Source organism: Pelmatolapia mariae, linkage group LG15 (assembly GCF_036321145.2).
Source record: "Pelmatolapia mariae isolate MD_Pm_ZW linkage group LG15, Pm_UMD_F_2, whole genome shotgun sequence".
NCBI classification, from domain to species: domain Eukaryota; kingdom Metazoa; phylum Chordata; class Actinopteri; order Cichliformes; family Cichlidae; genus Pelmatolapia; species Pelmatolapia mariae.
In genome coordinates this window covers 35,813,882-35,833,572 of record NC_086240.1, presented here as the reverse complement: position 1 = coordinate 35,833,572, position 19,691 = coordinate 35,813,882, and the positions used below count along the sequence as shown (strand labels likewise).

The window sequence follows — 19,691 nt, the reverse complement described above, 5'->3', positions numbered from 1 at the left end:
GTGCCACGTAAACACAAATAGATCAATGGGTAGTCTAGTCCAAATTTGAAATCATAACATTTTCAGAGGTGGTTCATCAGAAAATGTTCTACAATTATAATGAGATGGAGTACCTCTTAGATAATGGCATAGTAGTTAATGTGTTTAGATGAACTTGTTTAGATGAATGTATGCAGTGCTCAAAGGATCAAAGTGATAACATCTGGGGAAAAAACTGATTCCAGTGAAAGCTATATATTTAGCTAAAGTAACGAGGCTGGATTTCCAGGAGCAAGTTTACCTGACCCCGAGTACCTCAGTGGCCAAAGGCTCCACTGTAAATGGGAGCATAAAGTAATTTTAACTTAGTTTATGAATCAGTCCCAAAAACAGATCATTAAGGGGTCCAGTGTCGTTACTAAGGCTGTTAATAAAACTGTGATTATTTGACTAGAAAGAATACAAATTGTTGTCTTGCTTAACAAATTATTTTAGCCATGGCCAGTAAAATGTAATTAATGACTACATTAATGAAAAATTGCCATTAAACAAGGGAACTCAAAGGGTAATTTTAAAAGGGTTCGGCGACTTTTTTCATCATTTTGAGTGAATATATATATAAACCATTTTATATATTCTAATTAGATGCCCAACTTTCTGATAAAAAAAAAATGTATATATTAGCTTGACAGCAACTCGTCTTACAGATGTTCAAAGAAAATAGCATTTTTATCTTCTTTCTTTGTTATTTATCTTATTTCTTAAAATAAAATAAAATAAATCCTATCCTTTTTTTTTTATCTCCCTGAATTTCCTTTGAAAGTTGTCGCGTCCGTGCTGTAGGTGTGACCGCTGGGCGTCGTTGCTACAGTTGATTGGTGGTTTGCGGCTACGTCCGCATGGCAACCGCGAGCTGTGTACAAGAAACGAGGCAGGAGAAAGGAGCTTTCTGGCAACGCTGAAAAGCCTTTCAGCAGTCAAATACGTCCTCCCTGCCGTCTTCTTCGTGGACGTCGCTACATCTGGAGACCGCGGGCTTTAATGCGGCGGGCTGTAGGCGCAGACTGACTGACAGGTGAGATGCTGGCACTGTTTCAAGGCGGTGTTTAGCACTGCGCTGTAGTCTAGCACGGTGTGTCCCCAGTAAGGGAGACAATGATTGGCATGTTTGTCGTCTATTGCCCTGCATTTGTGTCCAGTGGTGTTAATAGTCGTCACTGGCTGCCGTGGTCGAATAAACAAGGTGTGTCCGAGGACACATAAAGTGCTGAGGCTGTCAGGTTTGGGCCGCAGACCTGCTCTCACATCCCGGCCCGGAGCTGGGTGGATGTTGTGTCTGTGTGTGGAGGGAACAGGGCGGCGTCATAAGCTGCTCTCCCAGCCTTTCTATGCGCTTTCTTAAACATACAGGGCGAGTGCACCAGACGTAATGAAGACCCCTCCATGTCTTTGCTGTAGCTGCCTGTGTGATGTTGCACTGATTAACCATTTAAAGACCCAACCTTGGAACTGCATCTTTGATATTTTCCAGTATTTAAACTATGAGCCATTTAGGGACATTATGCATATGTGCAGAAACGCCACAGATGCCCTTAAAAGCCTCCAGCAAGCCTCCAGCAAAAGGGACAACACAGAAAACTACAGTTTAGTGACCGAGGTTAAAAGTGCAAAGGAGTACTATGAACTTACTTGAACCATCATAATAGACTAGAGTAAGAATTTAATTAAAGTGCAAAAATTAGCATTTTGTAAAAGTTGGCACCAGAATCATCAATGAGAAGGATAATGTTCTCTAGGTGTTAAGAAAGAAAACATCTAATAACCTCGAACAGTATACTGATCTGGAAATTGGAGTGACACAAGGAAAAAACATGTAGCATTATCTGTTAACCATGGTACAGACAGTGTGATGAGTCTCACAGAGTCCAGTGATGTGAGAGAGGACGTAAGCAGAGAGATGAATTCTGAAGTGTAGATAACTTGCCATGCTTCATTGTGCTGACGGACAGTGGCCTAAATTATGCTGGAAAAGCAACCCAGGAGTTTTTGAAGGTAGAGAAGTAGAATATTCTGCAGTGGCCAGTTTAACCAGCTGATCTGTATTCTCTCAAGTATGAATTTCACTTGGTGTAAGCAAACCCAAGGGGAGAAAGACACATGAACAAACAACGGCTGATTAGAGCTGCAGTAAAGCTTGGAAAAATAGAAATAATTTTAAAAAATGGTTTATGATTAAGTGATTGTTTTCCAGTTACATTTTCAATTGGATCTAAAAAAATGTATTTCAAAGCTGTTGTGTTGGTGTACAGATCGAGAATGATAAAAACTGGAATTCACCTCCGTTTTTGTTTGTCATGTATTTTTTGCAAACAGGTGTGAAACATTTGGGAATGCATGAACCAAAATGTCAAATATAAGGCCCAAAGGTTAGATTGGCTTTGGAAAATGTGAAAGATGGAATACATTTTGGACTTTTAACTGTATTTTTATATGTTTTACAGCTTTTCTCACAGAAAAAGAACTCCTCCTTAGCCAATTACACTACACCAGGGGTTGGCAACCCTGGGCACGCGTGCCAAGGGTTAACTGATGGCACAACCATAGCTGAACTGGCCATCGGGCATACCGGGCATTTGCCCGTTTTTTTTGTAACGGCATAAACAATGAAAGGTGGTGGATTGGCCAGATGCTGGCCGATGTGTAAAAAGAACTCAGTTGTTTGGTGGTGGCTATGGCGGAGCTTCCACAGAGGCCAGCAGGTAGATGAGGGAAATGGGAGGCAGGAGGAGGAGAGACCGGAGGGGGCCGCAGGTCCGAGTGTCAGGTGAACTGAACTTCAGGTAAGAAGTTATGACCTGCAGTCTATCTGGGTCAGATATAAACCAAGTTTAGGTGTAGTTTATTTTCGTTGTGCTGACTTTTTACAGTCAGTTACAATAACTCGTACTGCGTACTAGCTAGCATGACAGAGTTTCTATACAGCTGGGTGGGTGCTATGATGTTACTGATTGTGAACTTTATTTTATTTATAAGGTTAGTTAGTAGAGTTGCCAACCGTCCCGTAAAAAACAGAATCGTCCCGTATTCAGAGAAAATATTACGCGTTTCGTATTGAGCTGAAAAGGAGCACAGTTTGTCCCGTACTTCAGCTAGAATGGAAAAAGACACAAAGCTGGAGTTATTCTGTGTCTTTATGCTGCAGCTGTTTCTTCTTCTCTCATTCTCTCCCCCTCCCTCTCTTGTTGCTACTTCAATCATGAAACTGATCAATGATCTGATAACTATTCGCTGATAGCTGCCAACATCTGCGAACAAATATAATTCTATAAAGTTGTTCTATATAGTGTGTAACTGTTAATATAGAGCGTTATTAAATTTATTGCTAATGCAATCATATGGCACATTGACTTCTGAGGAAATTTTAGATGGCACTCATCATCAGAAAGGTTGCCTACCCCTGCACTACAGCAAAGCAATTAAAGTAATAAGTTAACACTTGAATAAAGAAATGTCTTTCTTTAAATGGATCCACAGGAAAAAGAGACATTTTCTATGAATAAACAAAAACTTTGTTTTATAATTAGAGGACAGTTTGGCTAATGAGCCACCAGAATTTCTGTAATTTTACACATTTATTTCTTGCAATTTAAGGCCAAAGAGTCATGCTGACAGATTATTTTTCCATTTCTTTTCACTTACTACAGTAGTAATATTACAATTAGAATCATTTCCTTAAGATTGGGAAAATCAGCATATGTCTTTCTTCTTTTGCTGTGACCTTTCCATTAACAGGCTTCTGCCTTCTCTCTCTGTTTTTTTTTTTTTTTTTTTTTTGGGGGGGGGGGGGGGGGGGTTGTACAGCCAGCTATAAGCTGCCCCCAAAAGATCTGCAACATGACAGCAGAGGAGACGATCAACATAAAGGAGGCTGAGGTGATCAAGCTGATCCTGGACTTTCTCAACTCCAGGAAGCTGCACATTAGCATGCTGGCTCTGGAGAAGGAAAGCGGTGTTATCAATGGACTATACTCTGATGATATGCTTTTCCTCAGGTACACACACTCATATGGCACAAGCGTGATAGAGAGAAGGTTTTCACAGGATTCTTAAATTGTTCATTTGTTGTTTTTAATCAGGCAACTCATTCTGGATGGCCAGTGGGAGGAGGTGATGCAGTTCATTCAACCGTTAGAAGGAATGGACAAGTTTGACAAGAAAAGGTGAGAGAAGCTATATGGGGCTGTTTCGTACCGGTCTCCACACAACAAAGAACATTTTTAAGCGTACTTGTTTGTAAGCGCGTTTGCACTTGTGTTTCCAGGTTTCGCTACATCATATTTAAGCAGAAGTTTCTGGAAGCCTTGTGTGTTAATAATGCCATGTCGGCTGCTGAAGACCCTCTAAATGTATGTGTACTTTTATATATACGTATGTCTTTGAAATGTATTATGAACTAGATGCATGTTTCCTAGCAGCTGCTCATTGCTCAGTATAGCAGCCTGTGATTATAAAGCTCTACGTTAATGTAAATTCTCTGCGGTAAAGAGAATCTTAATCTTGACTAAAAACAATAATTATAATAATAATAAATTCTGAGATACTAGTTTAGCAACAGTTTCTTTCTATGATTTGCTTTATTTTTTTGGATGATGCCTACTTTTTTAGAGCGAACCCGTGTCAAAAAAACAAAAACAGTCTGTGACGGGCCACATAAGCTCTCTATTTAAGCACAGAGAAGTAAAATTGACAGGTGGGTTGGTATCTCCTTAAGCTGGTAAAAAGCCAGTTTCACAGGGGGCTTTACTCACTCCCATCCTATTGTGTGATAATCTGTGTTTGTAAGGAACAGCTAATGTCATCCTTTATCTGTCAAAACACCAGTGGGCTTCTGTATTGAGCACCCCAAAATATAATCACTGTCTGGTCCGCCTGAATTTTTCTGCTTTTACAGCTAGAGATCACCATGCAAGAGGCAGTGAAGTGCCTGCACAGTCTGGAGGAGTTCTGCCCAACCAAGGAGGACTACAGCAAGCTGTGTCTCCTCCTCACACTGCCACGCCTCACCCATCACGCAGAGTTCAAAGACTGGAACCCAAGCACGGCACGAGTGCATTGCTTCGAAGAGGCCTGCGCGATGGTAGCCGAGTTCATCCCTGCAGACAGAAAGCTGAGTGAGGCGGGCTTCAGGGCTAGCGGGAACCGCCTTTTCCAGCTGCTAATCAAAGGGATCCTTTATGAGTGCTGTGTAGAGTTCTGTCAGGTAATCTGATGCGCTATTAGTGAAAAGGGTTACAGTTAGGCTTAAGTGGCTGATAAAAGGCTCAAACCTGTAGAGGTGTTCAAAACCACTAAAAAAGGGTTTTATTGCAAAGTAACCTATTACTTTTTTTGTTTAAAAAAACAAACTCTGTCTGGTTTTCACACATTTGTGTCTCCGAAAAAACAGAATAAGTTTTAAGAAGCTTTTCTGTTTTGTAGAGTAAAGCAACAGGAGAGGAGATCACAGAGGGCGAGGTGCTGCTTGGCGTGGATTTGCTGTGTGGGAACGGCTGTGACGAGCTGGATTTGTCGCTGCTCTCCTGGCTGCAGAATCTTTCCCCGGGTGCCTTCACCTGCGCCTTCCAGCAGAAGACCCTCAACATCCACGTGGACCGGCTGGTGAAGCCCAGCAAAGCCGGCCACGCCGACCTCCTTACTCCATTAATCAACCGTCTGTCCCCGTGCCCTACCTCACCCTTTCGTCAAAGACCTCATTCGGCCGACACCTACATGTCGAGATCCCTCAACCCAGCTCTGGACGGCCTGTCTCACGGTTTGGCGGCCCAGGACAAGAGAGGCCTGGAGACAAACATGAAGTTCGCTCTCAGCCGGAGCCTCGTGGAGAATAACGTGCATCAGCAGGACGATTCACCTGAGAGGTAAAGTCAAAGAAACTGGAAAGGGATATTTCGTACATTTTGTTGGGAGTAAATATAAATGTTATTTTGCAAAATAAACACTGAACTTTCCCTGGTGTCAGGGAGAGAAATTGCACTCATTCAGCATTCTAATTAAAAGTAACTACGCAGTCGAATCAAACTTATAAACCCCAGAATAAAAATGCTACTTGACCTGTCCATGCAAAGGTTCATTATTTAAATCCTGCATACAAACAACTAATCACGCAGGCTATTATGTAAAACCTTTTCTTTATTTAAAATCCCTCTAATGTATGTTATTATACTTTTTAAAAATGTATATATTTAGGATAGATGTCTGCCAGACTGTTACTAGTTTGTTTTACAAGGTGACTGCAAATAAAATGTCACAATTTTAAGGTTGAGACAGGATGTTGGCCCCACCTGTTGGATGTAGTCAAGCTGTACAACTAGGCGCAAAAATGCATCAGTGTTGATGTGATATGCACGTATATGAGATCATAGTTAATGGATTTTATGCAAAACAGCAGAAATATTATTGTAGCTAACACAAAAATGGACTAATCTTTAATCACAGGTTAATTAAGAGGTTTTTACTTTGACTTTGCTATTATTGTTTGTATAACCCTTATAGATAAAATGTTTTTGACTTGAGATATAAAGTCAGATAAACTGATTGATACGTCTTCCTAACTATAGGAAGCACCCACAAGGGCTGGATGGCCCAAACGCCACACGCACACCTCTGACTCCTGGAAAAGACGGTGGACCACCGTGCAGCACAGAAACACATGAGGTATGAACTGCAGGCCGTAAGCAGCAGACTTTAAGCCTGAAACCAGCCAGTGTCATCTGCTGTTTAAAGATGAAAGTGAATGAATGGCAGGCTTCACCTCCGGGTTCTCTGATCAAAGTTGTTTCTCGACTGTTATGAAGAAAAAGCAACAGTTATCTGTCTGGTCACTTGAGTCAAAGTCAGTGAAAGATTTTCAGTCTGGAGTTAAAGACACAGAATGAATTCCCCCTGAACCCCTGAACTGCGTGGTCTTAACGCCTTTATTGCATTATAAATCCTGCCTGAATTCTATACCACACGTCCACATAGGACACTGGCACCTTGCTGCCCCCTGTCCCAGTGTAGCGAGGTGGAGCTCATGGACACTGGAAACACATAATCTGCTTTGATATGCAGCCACATCCAAAGATGGCCTCCTGCTTTCATCATCGCTCATCTTTATACATTTCAGGTCCCATCTAGAAGAGCATAGTACTTTAAGATTATATCACCGTGTGTGTGTTTGTGTGTGTGCATGAAAAGTGGTGAGAGGCCTGAAGGATAATATACTGTTGACTCAATGCAATGAGTTCCTTGAAAACTTTTTTATGGGGTGGATGATGGAGGACAAGGCCTTGGGAGTTGAAGAGTTGTCAGCAGTGGCTCTGGGAACGAGTTTGCCTTTTATAATCTGGTGTGTGTGTGTGTGTGTGTGTGTGTGTGTGTGTGTGTGTGTGTGGACACTTCCGAGCTTTGAAGCACAGTACAGTGAAAGGCACTATGAATTATTCAGCCTACAGGGCCTGCTTTGGCAAAATAGAAAATACAGTTTCAGGGATTTCTACATTTTCTGCAGAAACAATTCAACTGTTTGGATTTTTTTGGGGGGCTCATTTTAATAGCTTGTGTCCTTGTGTGTGTCCAGCGTCGTGACTCCACTGAGCACATCCAGGAGTATTACAGGCAGCGGCTCCGCGTTCAGCAACATCTGGAACAGAAGCAGCAGCAGAAGCAGCTTTACCAGCAGATGCTGCTGGAGGGGGGAGTGAAGCCCCAGGATGGAGCCCAGCACAACCTCACAGAAACCTTCCTCAGCAGGTGAGGGTGTCATTCCTGCAGGATTTGATGTCAGCAAGGAATAAAACGCAAGCCGGGTGCTACGACAGAGCTTGTCTTTGTCTAGATCCATCCAGAAGTTGGAAGAGATGAACGTGGGCATCGACCACTGTGGAGAGGACATGATGGCGCAGCTGGGTCAGCAGTGGAACGGGCTGACGGGGAACAACAGCACATCTAGCCCCAGGGTGTCTCACAACCGTCACACCCCAGATAAAGGACCGCCGAGGGACAAGCCAGGTGGGGTGAGCAGCAGCACGCCAGTAAGCACCGGGAGCCACAGCTTGCCTTTGCTCAGTGAGTCCCCAGTTCCTCCCAATAAAAGGTAAGAGCCTCCTGCTATTGGTCTCCACTGAAACATCTTAACTTGTTAGAAGTTAGGGCTCACATTTTGCTGGTGTGTAGGGAATGCTTCTAGTGACCGTTCAGCTGCTAATTAATTGAAATAGAACATGTATCAAAAAGAAGAATCAGATTTCAAAAGGCTATTTTTGCTATGTTTAATGCAGCTTTCCTCATAGCCAGCATTTGCTAATTATTATCAAATATTTGAAACATGTCACTCCGAGCTCTTATTGATGGAAACCAAAAAAACCCCAATGTTTATGACTTGTGTATGCATTGTTCTTTTTTGTGCTCATAGAATCACTGGCTCTGGTCCCACAGTCCAGGATGACTCCACAAGCTCTGCAACACGTAGCACACACGAGGTATGTAAGCACGCTCTGTTGATATTTAACTTCCATACATTCCACATACAGTGGTATGCAAAAGTTTGGGCACCCTTGATAATTTTCATGATTTCCCTTCATAAATTCATTGGTTGTTTGGATCAGCAATTTCATGTATATATATCATATAGCAGATGAACACAGTGATATTTGAAATGAAGTTTATAGGATTTACAGAAAGTGTGCAATAGTTACTTAAACTAAATTAGGCAGGTGCATAAATTTGGGCACCCCAACAGAAAAATTCCATCAATATTTAGTAGATCCTCCTTTTACAGAAATAACAGCCTCCAAACGCTTCCTATAGCTTCCAATGAGAGTCTGGATTCTGGTTGAAGGTATTTTGGACCTTTCGTCTTTACAAAACATCTCCAGTTCAGTCAGGTTTGATGGTTTCCGAGTATGGACAGCCCACTTTAAGTCACACCATAGATTTTCAATAATATTCAGGTTGGGGACTGAGATGGCCAATCCAGTACGTTGTACTTGTTCCTCTGCATGAATGCCTTAGTAGATTTTGAGCAGTGTTTACGGTCGTTGTCTTGTTGAAGTATCCAGCCCCGGCGCAACTTCAACTTTGATTCTTGAACATTGTTCTCAAGAATCTGCTGATACTGACTCGAATTAATGCAACCCTCAACTTTAACAAGATTCCCAGTACCTGCACTGGCCACACAGCCCCACAGCATGATGGAACCGCCACCACAGTGTACTGTGGGTAGCAAGTGTTTCTCTTGGAATGCTGTGTTCTGTTTCCTCTTGTTATGTCCAAATAACTCAATTTTAGTTTGATCAGTCCACAGCACCTTATTCCAAAATGAAGCTGGCTTGTCCAAATGTGCTTAAGCATACCTCAAGAGACTCTGTTTGTGGCATGTGCGCAGAAAAGGCTTCTTCTGCATTACTCTCCCATATAGCATCTCCTTGTTCAAAGTGTCCTGAATAGTTGAACGATGCACAGTGACACCATCTGCAGCAAGTTGATGTTGTAGGTCTTTGGAGCTGGTGTGTGGGTTGACTATGACTGTTCTCACCATCCTTCGCCTCTGCTTATCTAAGATTTTTCTTGACCTGTCACTTCCAGCCTTAACTTGAACTGTGCCTGTGGTCTTTCATTTCCTCACTATGTTCCTCAAAGCGGAAACTGACAGCTGATATATTTGAGATAGCTTTTTGTATACTTCCTCTAAACCATGATGTTGAACAGTCTTTGTTTTCAGGTCATTTGAGAGTTGTTTTGAGGCTCCCATGTAGCCACTCTTGAGAGAAGATGCAAAGAGGAGAAAAACTTGCAATTGGCCACCTTAAATACCTTTCTCATGACTGGATTCACCTGTGTATGTAGGTCAAAGGTCAATTAGCTTACCAACCAAATTTTATGTTCCAATAATTAGTGCTAAAGGTATTCAAATCAATAAAACGACACGGGTGCACAAATTTATGCACCTGCCTAATTTAGTTTAAGTAACTATTGCACACTTTCTGTAAATCCTATAAACTTCATTTCACTTCTCAAATATCATTGTGTTCATCTGCTATATGATATATTTAAATGAAATTGCTGATCCAAACAACCAATGAATTTATGAAGGAAAATCATGAAAATTATCAGCGGTGCCCAAACTTTTGCATACCACTGTGAATGCTTAAACACAACTGCAAACTTCATGTCACTGTTTGGTTTATTTTTTTTATCTTCTTGTGAAGCCAGCTAAGTGCAAAACACAGTTTGTTAAGGTGAGCCAGCTCGAGGACACACAGGCAGTGCGCGCAGTGGCCTTCCATCCCGCCGGTGCGCTGTATGCCGTCGGCTCCAACTCAAAAACCCTGAGAGTGTGTGCCTACCCGGAAACACTAACTGCCAGGTGGGAGCAGCTTACGGGGACCTACAAATCCACACTGTGAGATATTTCATTAGAGCAATTTTGATGACTTGAACAGCTTACTTCCTTTTCTTAATTTGAAAAAAGACAACGACCTCCTGTGAGCAAGCATTTGGCGACAGTGGGAAGGAAAAACTCCCTTTTAAGAGGAAGAAACCTCAGGGAAGAGCAGCCATCTGCTGCAACCGGTTTCATCAAAATGAAAAATAAAATAGACTCATGGAAAAAATCCATAATATGTGGATTCAAGGAACCTTTTTTAATTTTTTTTCCTTAAAGGTAGAAGTCATGCCTTCGTCATTTTTTTTTTCTGTCTGTGTCCATGTTTGTTTGCTTCTTTAGTGGTTCTGGTGGAGTGAAGCAACCGGCTGTGCGCTTCAGGCGGAACAAACATCACAAGGGCTCAATCTACTGCGTCGCCTGGAGCCACTGTGGACAGCTTTTGGCCACTGGCTCCAATGATAAATATGTCAAAGTCTTGCCTTTCAATGCAGACACCTGCAATGCCACAGGTACACATAATAAGGAAAATATTAGAAAAATAAGTTTAAGCTGATGCAGAAAACTTCTCATGTTTCTTCTGTTGCTAAGCTGCTTGGAAACATCTGTATCTTCACCCAAATGTACTCTTGTGATTCAGGCCCAGACCTGGAGTTTAGCATGCATGACGGCACTATTAGAGATTTGGCTTTTATGGAAGGTCCTGAGAGTGGAGGATCTATTTTGATCAGTGCTGGAGCCGGGGACTGCAACATCTACACTACTGACTGTCAGAGAGGACAGGGCCTTCATGCCCTGAGCGGACACACCGGTATGTCCCCGTTTACCTGCAGCTGACAGATTGGTCTAAGCAAACTCTGGATAGGGGTTTTCAAAGTGTGGTCCTCAGTAGCGTTTTATGGTATTGTCTGCTTCATTCATCCACTGTAGGTTCTTTGAAACACAAATTTAGCATGAGTACCAACATTTATTGCATTTATTGCAAAGTTGTTGAAAAGACATAAACAGAGTTGTTGTGAACAGAGCTCAGATATTATGTGCTGTTTTGAACAGGTCACATTCTGACTCTGTACACATGGGGAGGGTGGATGATTGCTTCAGGCTCACAGGACAAAACTGTCCGCTTCTGGGACCTGCGGGTGCCCAGCTGTGTTCGGGTGGTGGGCACAACTTTGCATGGCACAGGTGAGTCATACTGAAACTTGCTACTTTTTTTGATTGGAAATGGTTTTCACCACACTGCTACAGGTTAGTGGTTTTACAGGAAGATACTTTTATGAAGAGCACGACTTCTATAAAATAGAAATGAAAAAAAGAGAAATTAAAGACAGAAATCAACTGAAGCTTCAGGGTAAGTCAGAAATATTTGAAAGCTACAGTTAGTATATATTATTTTTTTATGAAATAACCTAAGATATACATTATTTTCTATGTAATTACATCAGTATCAATTTATTACATTCTCAGAAACTTAGAATTAATCCAATAAAAATAGTAATATGGGGAGCAGGCACCAGTTTTTTGAAAGCGGCCATGTTGCCCGGCCATCTTGAACACAGTGGCTGAGATGAACATCGCTGCTCTGCCTAGTCTGGTTTTTATGTATGTGGATAGAGACCAACCATATATGTTGTTACCCCTTATAAGTTACTAATAATTTAAAAATCGCAAATAGCTCTTTCAAACTATATATGACCATTTACCACCCCCCCCCCCGGAATATTATTTTAATTCCTTATTGTCAGGAGATTAGACATGTGGCCTCTCACCTCGGGACAGCTAACAACGATCTGGCCAAACAACAGCCAACTTAAAATCTGGTTATAAGCTAACATTATGCCAGCTAATATCAGTGTCAGGTGTTTAAAAAATCACAGTTTCCCTCAGTTTGATTACATTTTCACATCGTGTGAGTTTATTCACTGTCTGAGTCCAACTGTGTTAGAGCCACTTCAAAAAAAGTTTAATTAACAGCAGCTAACAGCTGCGAACATCGAACACAAGTACTTGACTCATTCAGATTCCTTTCACAATATTTTACAGCCTCCTCCAGAGTAAATAAACATGAATGCTAGCTGAAGTAAACAGCAAACTAACAACATAAACTCACTGCAGGTGAACAAGAGCCAGTGTTGTTTGTCCTACAGCAGCCACTGTAGCTAGGATGATATTTTACATGCTGTAACTTTTAAAATATGTTTAAATATGCATCCAGTTTTGCACCAAAATATACAGTTTTCATTTGAATAAGGACAATATTTCACAAGAAGCGAAGATATACTGTATTTTAAAATGCACCTTGCAGGTGGTGTTAAATTTGGCACCTTATTTGTAGTATTTTCAGTCAAGGCTGCATTAGTCTTATAATATTTAGTTGATTAAATCTAAGCAAAAAGATGACAAAGTTAGCCGCAAAGATACATTATTGATGGCCCTTCACTTTTAAATGCGGCAAATCCAGTTATTGCTGTTATTTCCAGGCTGCGGCGCTCTCTTTGTCCTGTTTGCTCTCCTAGCATTAGCATTACCTCACCTATCTATTCTACCCAGTTACAGTCAAAAAATCATTTAGATGATGATTAACTCAGTTCAATAAAATCTTGTTTGCTCTCTGGGTTAATTGTGATAACATTAATCCACTGATATCACATTAGCAAACACCTAGCTGTCTGATAGCGACATGAAGGACACCTAAAGTAGGAGCATATCTGCTGCCTGCATGTTTGTAGTTTGTCAGCAGCCTGTCTCTTATGAAACTCTTAATATGAACAGCTGATGAAACCATAATCAAGCGCTGCAGTCCAGTACATTGAAATAATAAAACAAGTGTTTATCACTGTGGTGTAGTATTCGCTGATGACAACTGTAAAACATTTTGTCACAGTTTCCCTCTGCAAATGCAAAATGCCTGGATAACGTTTAAGGTTTTGAGTGTAAGAAACTGCTCCTGTCTGCAAAATACTTTTTAAGCTGCATCCAACAACATGACGTTTTTCACACTGTACGTCACTCAGGAAGTGCAGTTGCTTCAGTGGCAGTGGATCCCAGCGGCCGCCTGCTCGCTACCGGTCAGGAGGACAGCACCTGCATGCTGTATGACATTAGAGGAGGCCGCATAGTGCAGACGTACCGGCCCCACAGCAGTGACATACGCTCTGTGCGCTTCTCACCTGGAGCCCATCATCTCCTCACTGGTTCCTATGACAACAGGATCATAATCAGCGACCTTCAAGGTAGCTTGAAATAAGTCATTGTTTGAAGTGAAAAATCTAATTTTGAAGCGCTTAAAATTGTGATTGTAAGCTCCTCCTGTGTGATATTTCCCCCTTCTCTGACCGCAGGTGACCTAACCAAGCCCCTCCCTCAGACGGTGGCAGGGGAGCACTGGGACAAGGTGATCCAGTGTAGGTGGCACCCACACGATCGGACCTTTGTGTCATCGTCTGCGGATCGAACCGTCATCCTCTGGGCTCCAGGCCCGTGAGCTTTAGAGAAAGAGCACAAGAGCACATGCACCCCAGCTCCGAGGTGTATTGGTGTGCAAAACATGCATATCCTAAACGTCAAGTTGTTTATATGTTTAAAGATAAGTGCACGTGTGCGTACAGTAGGGTGACAAGTGCACTTTTGAGCCAGAAAAGCCAGTCACTTTAAGGAGGACACTTTCTACGTATGTGTGTATATGAATGTCTATATATGTCTTTGGGTATGTGCCAATGTGTGCTCCAGCAACCATGAATTTCTGGAAATCTGAGTGTATATGGCTTTGCAGTTTGAGTCAGATTTAAGGGAAAATGTGAGGTTGAATTTCTAAATATACATAGAACATGTCTGTGTGTTCGCTTGATACCTTTCAGCTTGTGACTTATATAATTTCAGCAAAGATTAAATGGCAAATGTGATACAAAGTATAAAGATGGTCGCTAATGCCCATCTTAAAAAGCACTTTACTTTGACTGCGAGCATACTTATCTTATATTTTAGCTCTTCTCTCACACTGCCCAAGCAAGTACACTCAAAACATGGAGGTAAACTAAGACGTAGGGTTTGTGTAATGTGACATTTAGCATCTTAACGCAGCAATTCTTTTGATAATTTCTGCAGGAAGGAGTGACAGAATTTAATGTTCTGGAGAGAAGCCACATTTGGTTATGCATATCATAACGTGCCTTTTTTGTAACTGTTGTGTAGTTTTTTGGATGTCTGGATTGATAGATTTGTTTTTGTTTTTTTAATTTGCAGCTTTATTTTGGTATTTTATCACATGCCTTTTGTCAGCTGTAAGTTCAAACAAGGTTACTGCACCCATCAGCATCACTTATATGCATACAACAGTTTATTCACTTACATGAAAGCTCAAAAAAGAGTACCACTGGGTGCGAGTTACAAGCAGCACCTGAATAAGTCGAGTTAAGCTTTAGGAGCCTCTTCTTGGGAACTCTGGTCCGAGCACATGGAAGTGTTCACCCGCAGTCGGTCGATAAATTTGGGATAATTTGAATATTTGAACACACTAAGCCAAAGCTTATAGCAGCGCTGAAAAGTGATAAAGGGAGGAAATGGTTGATGTGACAAGAAAAAAAAATCTTAAATCAGAGGTGCAAAGTGTGGATTCATGAGAACCCGTGTCCCAGAGAAGGTTTAGGGATTTATAGTGAACATTACAATAGAATGCACTAAATGCAGACAACCATGAGAGTCTCTGTATTTTGGATCAGCAGACTAATGTCAAAACAGTGGTAATGATGCACTTTAAAGAGATGCTTCAGGACTGCACAGTGTGAAACGCCAGTGTCGTTGGCTTGTTTAACTTTAAGCTTCACTTTTTTGAGCAGCCTGGTGCAAGTGTGAGACAGAGATGAGGGTACAGGCTGAGAAAATGACTGACCTTTGTGGGATTATCGTATTGTGCTTTACATTTTACCTTATCTGTGACTCTTGATGGCATATTCCGTGTCACTGTCCACCTGTAATAGTTACATGCACAAGTGTGTCACAAGTAAGACAAGTGCCAAGGGGTCATTAGGGTTCAAACTGTTCAAAAAATAAAGTAGTGGCTGTCTAACACATGTTCTTTTAAGGAATACTTTGAAACAAACTGACAAAATAAAGATATCGAGTGAAAAAATTGATGCGTTTCATCTTTTTTTTTGTATCAATCACACACACCCACTGGCTGCTCGTTTAGCACAGCTTGTTAACACTGGGTTGGGTCCAGAGATGATTGTAATATATGGTTATCTGAGTTACTGTTGCTTTCCAGTTATACCTAATAAACTGACTGGTGAGTGTACATCACTGATTTAAATGATCTTAGAGCCTGTGCACACAGGTAGGTGCAAAGCAAACATAGTTATGTGCGAGTGCAGGGCACACATAGGTTCACCTTTTCCTCTGTGCAATTGCCAACATAAGTCTGCTACTGCCTATCCCAGCATACTCCCATTGCTGCATGACAGTAATACAGTTTTTGGCCTTTGACAGAAAAGCAATTTATAAATTTTCATTGCCAAGTCTGAGCCAGTATTTTCTAGGAAAAAGTTTGGGAAAAAAATGATAGGAAGTCATACAGCACATAGAGAAAATCAAGTGCAAGAGTTTAGAGATGCACTGGGGTGATAAAAGGATGGAGGTAACTGCAGAGAAGAGAGCAAGAGGGGGATTTAGCATCACTCACATGCTGCGCTCGATCATTCCCTCTTTTGTGCAGTGGACAATGAGGGCCAGAGGTACGGGGGCTTAAAAAGGATACGCGCACTGTCACAGCCAACAAACCTGGAGAGCGACCAGCCAAAACCAGAGGTATCAGTTTAAAAAATGTACAAGTGTAAAAGAACGTAACTGAGTGTATTTGCCAGGAAAATATTAGAGTCTTTGAGGCCTTAAAGGGAAAAGGACAAATTTGCTTTTGAAGAGGAAAACCTACAAAGATATAGAAGACATGAAGTGTCAAGATTGGTGATTTTTATTTATATATTTATTTATTTTAACTGAGAAAGGATCTGTACAGCTTACAAACTGGACCTGTGACCCCAGTGTTGGTTCATGTTACATAGAAACATATGGGACTCAGGTGTAAAATTTCTTTGGATGTTTGGAAATTTTATGGCGAGAAGTACGGAAAAAGTCAGTGCATGAAGTTGCTGGTTTACTGGCTGGCTGACAGAGAGCAGCAGTGCTGACGGTTCAGTTACTCAGTGATGGAAGATTAGTTTGTGGAGGACGGAGGGGAATTAGTGATGAACAATGGCTCTGAACTGCCTGTTAGGCAAGCTTTTTGTCATACAGCAGTTTGAGTCAAGTGTTTTTCTGACTATAACCAATTTTAGAATTAAATTAAAAGCACATTTATCTGATGTGGTGATACGAGATGTAATTTTTCCATCAAAATGCATCAAGATAATGTCTCGAGATTTAAAAAGGAAAGCATGCTTTAAACTGAAAGAGGTAGCTCTTTAGACTCGCAACAAGTTTTCGATTGCCTTTATTGCAGTTATATGAACTAAGCCACGTGCATGTGTGGCAGGGACTTGCTCTTTGCTGTCTTACTAGATGTAGATTTGGTAATGGTAATGGATTTCTGTAATTAATGACGAGCTTAGCTTTTTGCATTTTTATGTGATCATCTAAAAGACTCGAGGGTCGACAGGAGAAAAAAAATCCAATGACTGTGTGCAGCTGATCTCTCAGGAAATTAATATGTAAGTGTTGTGCACACACTCTTAATTCTGTATTTTTCCCAACTCTGTCCTCTCTTCCCCCGAGCAGCTGTTGAATGTTTAGGAGGACAGTCTCTTGCCAGGCGTCTCCACAATGCTGTATACTTTAGCAGGAGGAGGCACCCTCTGCGGCGTGGCCGCCCTTGTGCTTCTCATAGTTTCTACAGCGACGGACTTCTGGATGCAGTATCGATACTCTGGCAGCTCGGCCAATCAGGGGCTTTGGAGATTCTGCATCAACCACAAATGCCACGCCCACACCATCACTGTAGGTGAGTGGTCCACCTCAGGAGTGGCATTTGGGCGAAAACAAAGATTTTTTGTAACAAAATTATAAATTTAACTGTAACAAAAGTATATGAATTAATGCGGACTATGTTGTGAGTAGAAAAATTAGTACAGCATAGAAAGCTAAAGCAAGTGCACATGGTTTATATGTAGGCTTAAAGACTGCAGTACCTCAGTTATTCAAAAGATAATGTGTTTAGCACATTTAAAGGGCTACATACTGAACTTAGAGGATATTGTGCTAGTATCGACCCAATATCAATATCAGTGTTGCTAGCGATACTGTCCACCTACCTCTACACTGCAACTGTGTGCTTTCTCTAAAAGTTAACTGGCTACATTTCTTATTTACAGTTAAATATTTTAAGCTGATGATTTTAAAGTGTTTTACACAAATAATCAAAATCATGGCAGGTTTTGTGACTTCTTGGTGAGGCAACATGAGCTACACAATCAGTGCAAATGTAAGTATGTGTAAGTGTATATTCAGCATGTGGACATGGTTCTGACCTTTTTGTTTCCAGCCTTCTGGGATGCCACACGGGCCTTCATGCTGCTGGCAGTGCTGAGCTGTTTTGCTGGCGTGGTGCTTGGACTGAGCGCTTTCACTAACGGCACCAAGAACAGGAGAGTGCGCACAGGTGGCATCGCCCTGGTCCTGTCAGGTAAACCAAGTTTGATCAGATCAGAAAATACAAATTTCAATTCAGTTTTATTTATACTCAACAATCACAACAACAGTCACACAGGCTGCCCCTTGGGGTGATAGGGGCAGCCTGATGCCAGCGCTCTGTCATGGGTTTTATTTTTGGAACTCTTCCCATGATAGAAATGAATCCAGAAGCAATTAAACATTCAAGACCTGAATGCAAACTAATTAACTAAATGTCTTGTGTTGATTTTTTTCATGTTTTGGGGGCAACATACAGGTCTCAAAGAAATATGTCTTCATGTTTTACCCAGTGGATTTTTTCTGTCTCCTCTGTCCTCAGGTTTTCTCGCTCTGCTGGCTTTGGCAATTTACACTGGTGTGACTGTTACCTTCTTTGGCAAACGCTTCTTGGACTGGCGCTTTTCCTGGTCCTACATCATAGGCTGGGTTGCCATTATTTTGGCCTTTGCAGCAGGTTTGAATTGTATTTATTTCTTATTTTAGGAGTCATGTTTAATGTGAGTGAATCACAGGCAACATGCTTTTTTATTATTTTTTAAATATTTTATTATTATTTTTCTAATAAGTAATAAAACCAGAGCCTCAGTATGAGGCTTTTGTCAAATATCAAACTTGATGATAAAATGACAAAAAGGCATTGTCTGGACACATTTAGGTGGACTAAGCTGCTTCTTGGCATTTCCTACCTTAGTAACAATTACTCATGGCTACTCTGTCCTTCTAATGAGCTTTCATTGTTTGAGAGCCATCGTTTTTAAGAAGGTATTTTAATCCTTATCTACATGTCATTTCCTTTTAGGCGTGTTCCAACTCTGTGCCTACCAGCGGACCACTGCAGAACCCGCTCCCTCCAATAACCCAGAGAGCTGAACAGCATTACCGCACTGCTCCGCTTGCAGACTGTTGCTGCTTTCGAGTACCTAGGATGGAATAAATAAATATAGATTCCTTTCTTTCTGGTTTCCCTGCAATACATATTTGACACCACGTGCTAGTACACCACTGCTTTTACTTTAATGTAGATACATAAACTGTAACTGTGTGAACTATTGATTTAAAACCAATTGAAAAATAATATTTCAGTTGGTTTTTTAAAACTTTATTTAACCAGAAAGTCAAACTCTTAAAATGAATGTCGTTTAAAGGTTATGTGACGGACTGTCCACTAGATGGTGCTGTAATGCCACAAACAAGTATGTAAGCGCTCTGCTGAAAAGGAGTCTTTTTCCTTAAGTTATGCAACTCGGACTTTAAATCATCTATGAGGTTCCAGTAAGTCTTGATTCTGTCTGTTCATCTGACTCTATTAATATTTACCAACTATATAGATACAAGTCATCAACATATAAAGTAAGAGTTAATTGTTGATACTGCTGGGAAAACCTTTATATCAGTATCAGGTAATACCAAGAGGCAATAATTATTGTAAAAGTCTTTAGCGCACACTAAGCGCTAAAGACTCAGCCATGAATTACCTGCATATAACACTGAAGAATCTGTGTTTTTCCATGACTTCCAGTTACAACTCATACCCGATTTCCAGTGTCTGTGTGCGTGCTAGTAAATCCCAAGGAGGTGGCCGTGGTTTTTGGAAATTTCTCAGCAAACA

General features: G+C 41.2%; 2 protein-coding genes across 3 annotated transcripts; both read left to right on the top strand.

Moving 5' to 3' along the window:
- The first annotated feature begins 884 nt into the window (after nt 1–884).
- On the top strand, nt 885–15,517 carry LOC134642951 (WD repeat-containing protein 47-like). 2 transcript variants are annotated; one of them, XM_063495062.1, is made up of 16 exons: nt 885–1,054; nt 3,841–4,031; nt 4,116–4,199; nt 4,301–4,385; nt 4,931–5,239; nt 5,458–5,897; nt 6,597–6,693; nt 7,598–7,770; nt 7,856–8,113; nt 8,432–8,498; nt 10,227–10,384; nt 10,745–10,914; nt 11,043–11,213; nt 11,456–11,587; nt 13,417–13,635; nt 13,744–15,517. In XM_063495062.1, the coding sequence occupies exons 2-16, from the start codon at nt 3,874–3,876 to the stop codon at nt 13,884–13,886; spliced, it is 2,664 nt and encodes an 887-aa protein (XP_063351132.1). In that variant the 5' UTR covers nt 885–1,054; nt 3,841–3,873; the 3' UTR covers nt 13,887–15,517. The 2 variants fall into 2 exon arrangements, with proteins under 2 accessions (XP_063351132.1, XP_063351130.1); XM_063495060.1 differs by having other exon boundaries at nt 10,227–10,420.
- A 511-nt stretch (nt 15,518–16,028) lies between these two features.
- On the top strand, nt 16,029–18,952 carry lim2.2 (lens intrinsic membrane protein 2.2). Its single transcript, XM_063495947.1, is given in 6 exon segments — nt 16,029–16,136; nt 16,138–16,221; nt 17,186–17,393; nt 17,934–18,074; nt 18,402–18,536; nt 18,882–18,952. Coding segments are annotated over 6 exon segments (747 nt in total).
- The last annotated feature ends 739 nt before the right edge of the window (nt 18,953–19,691 follow it).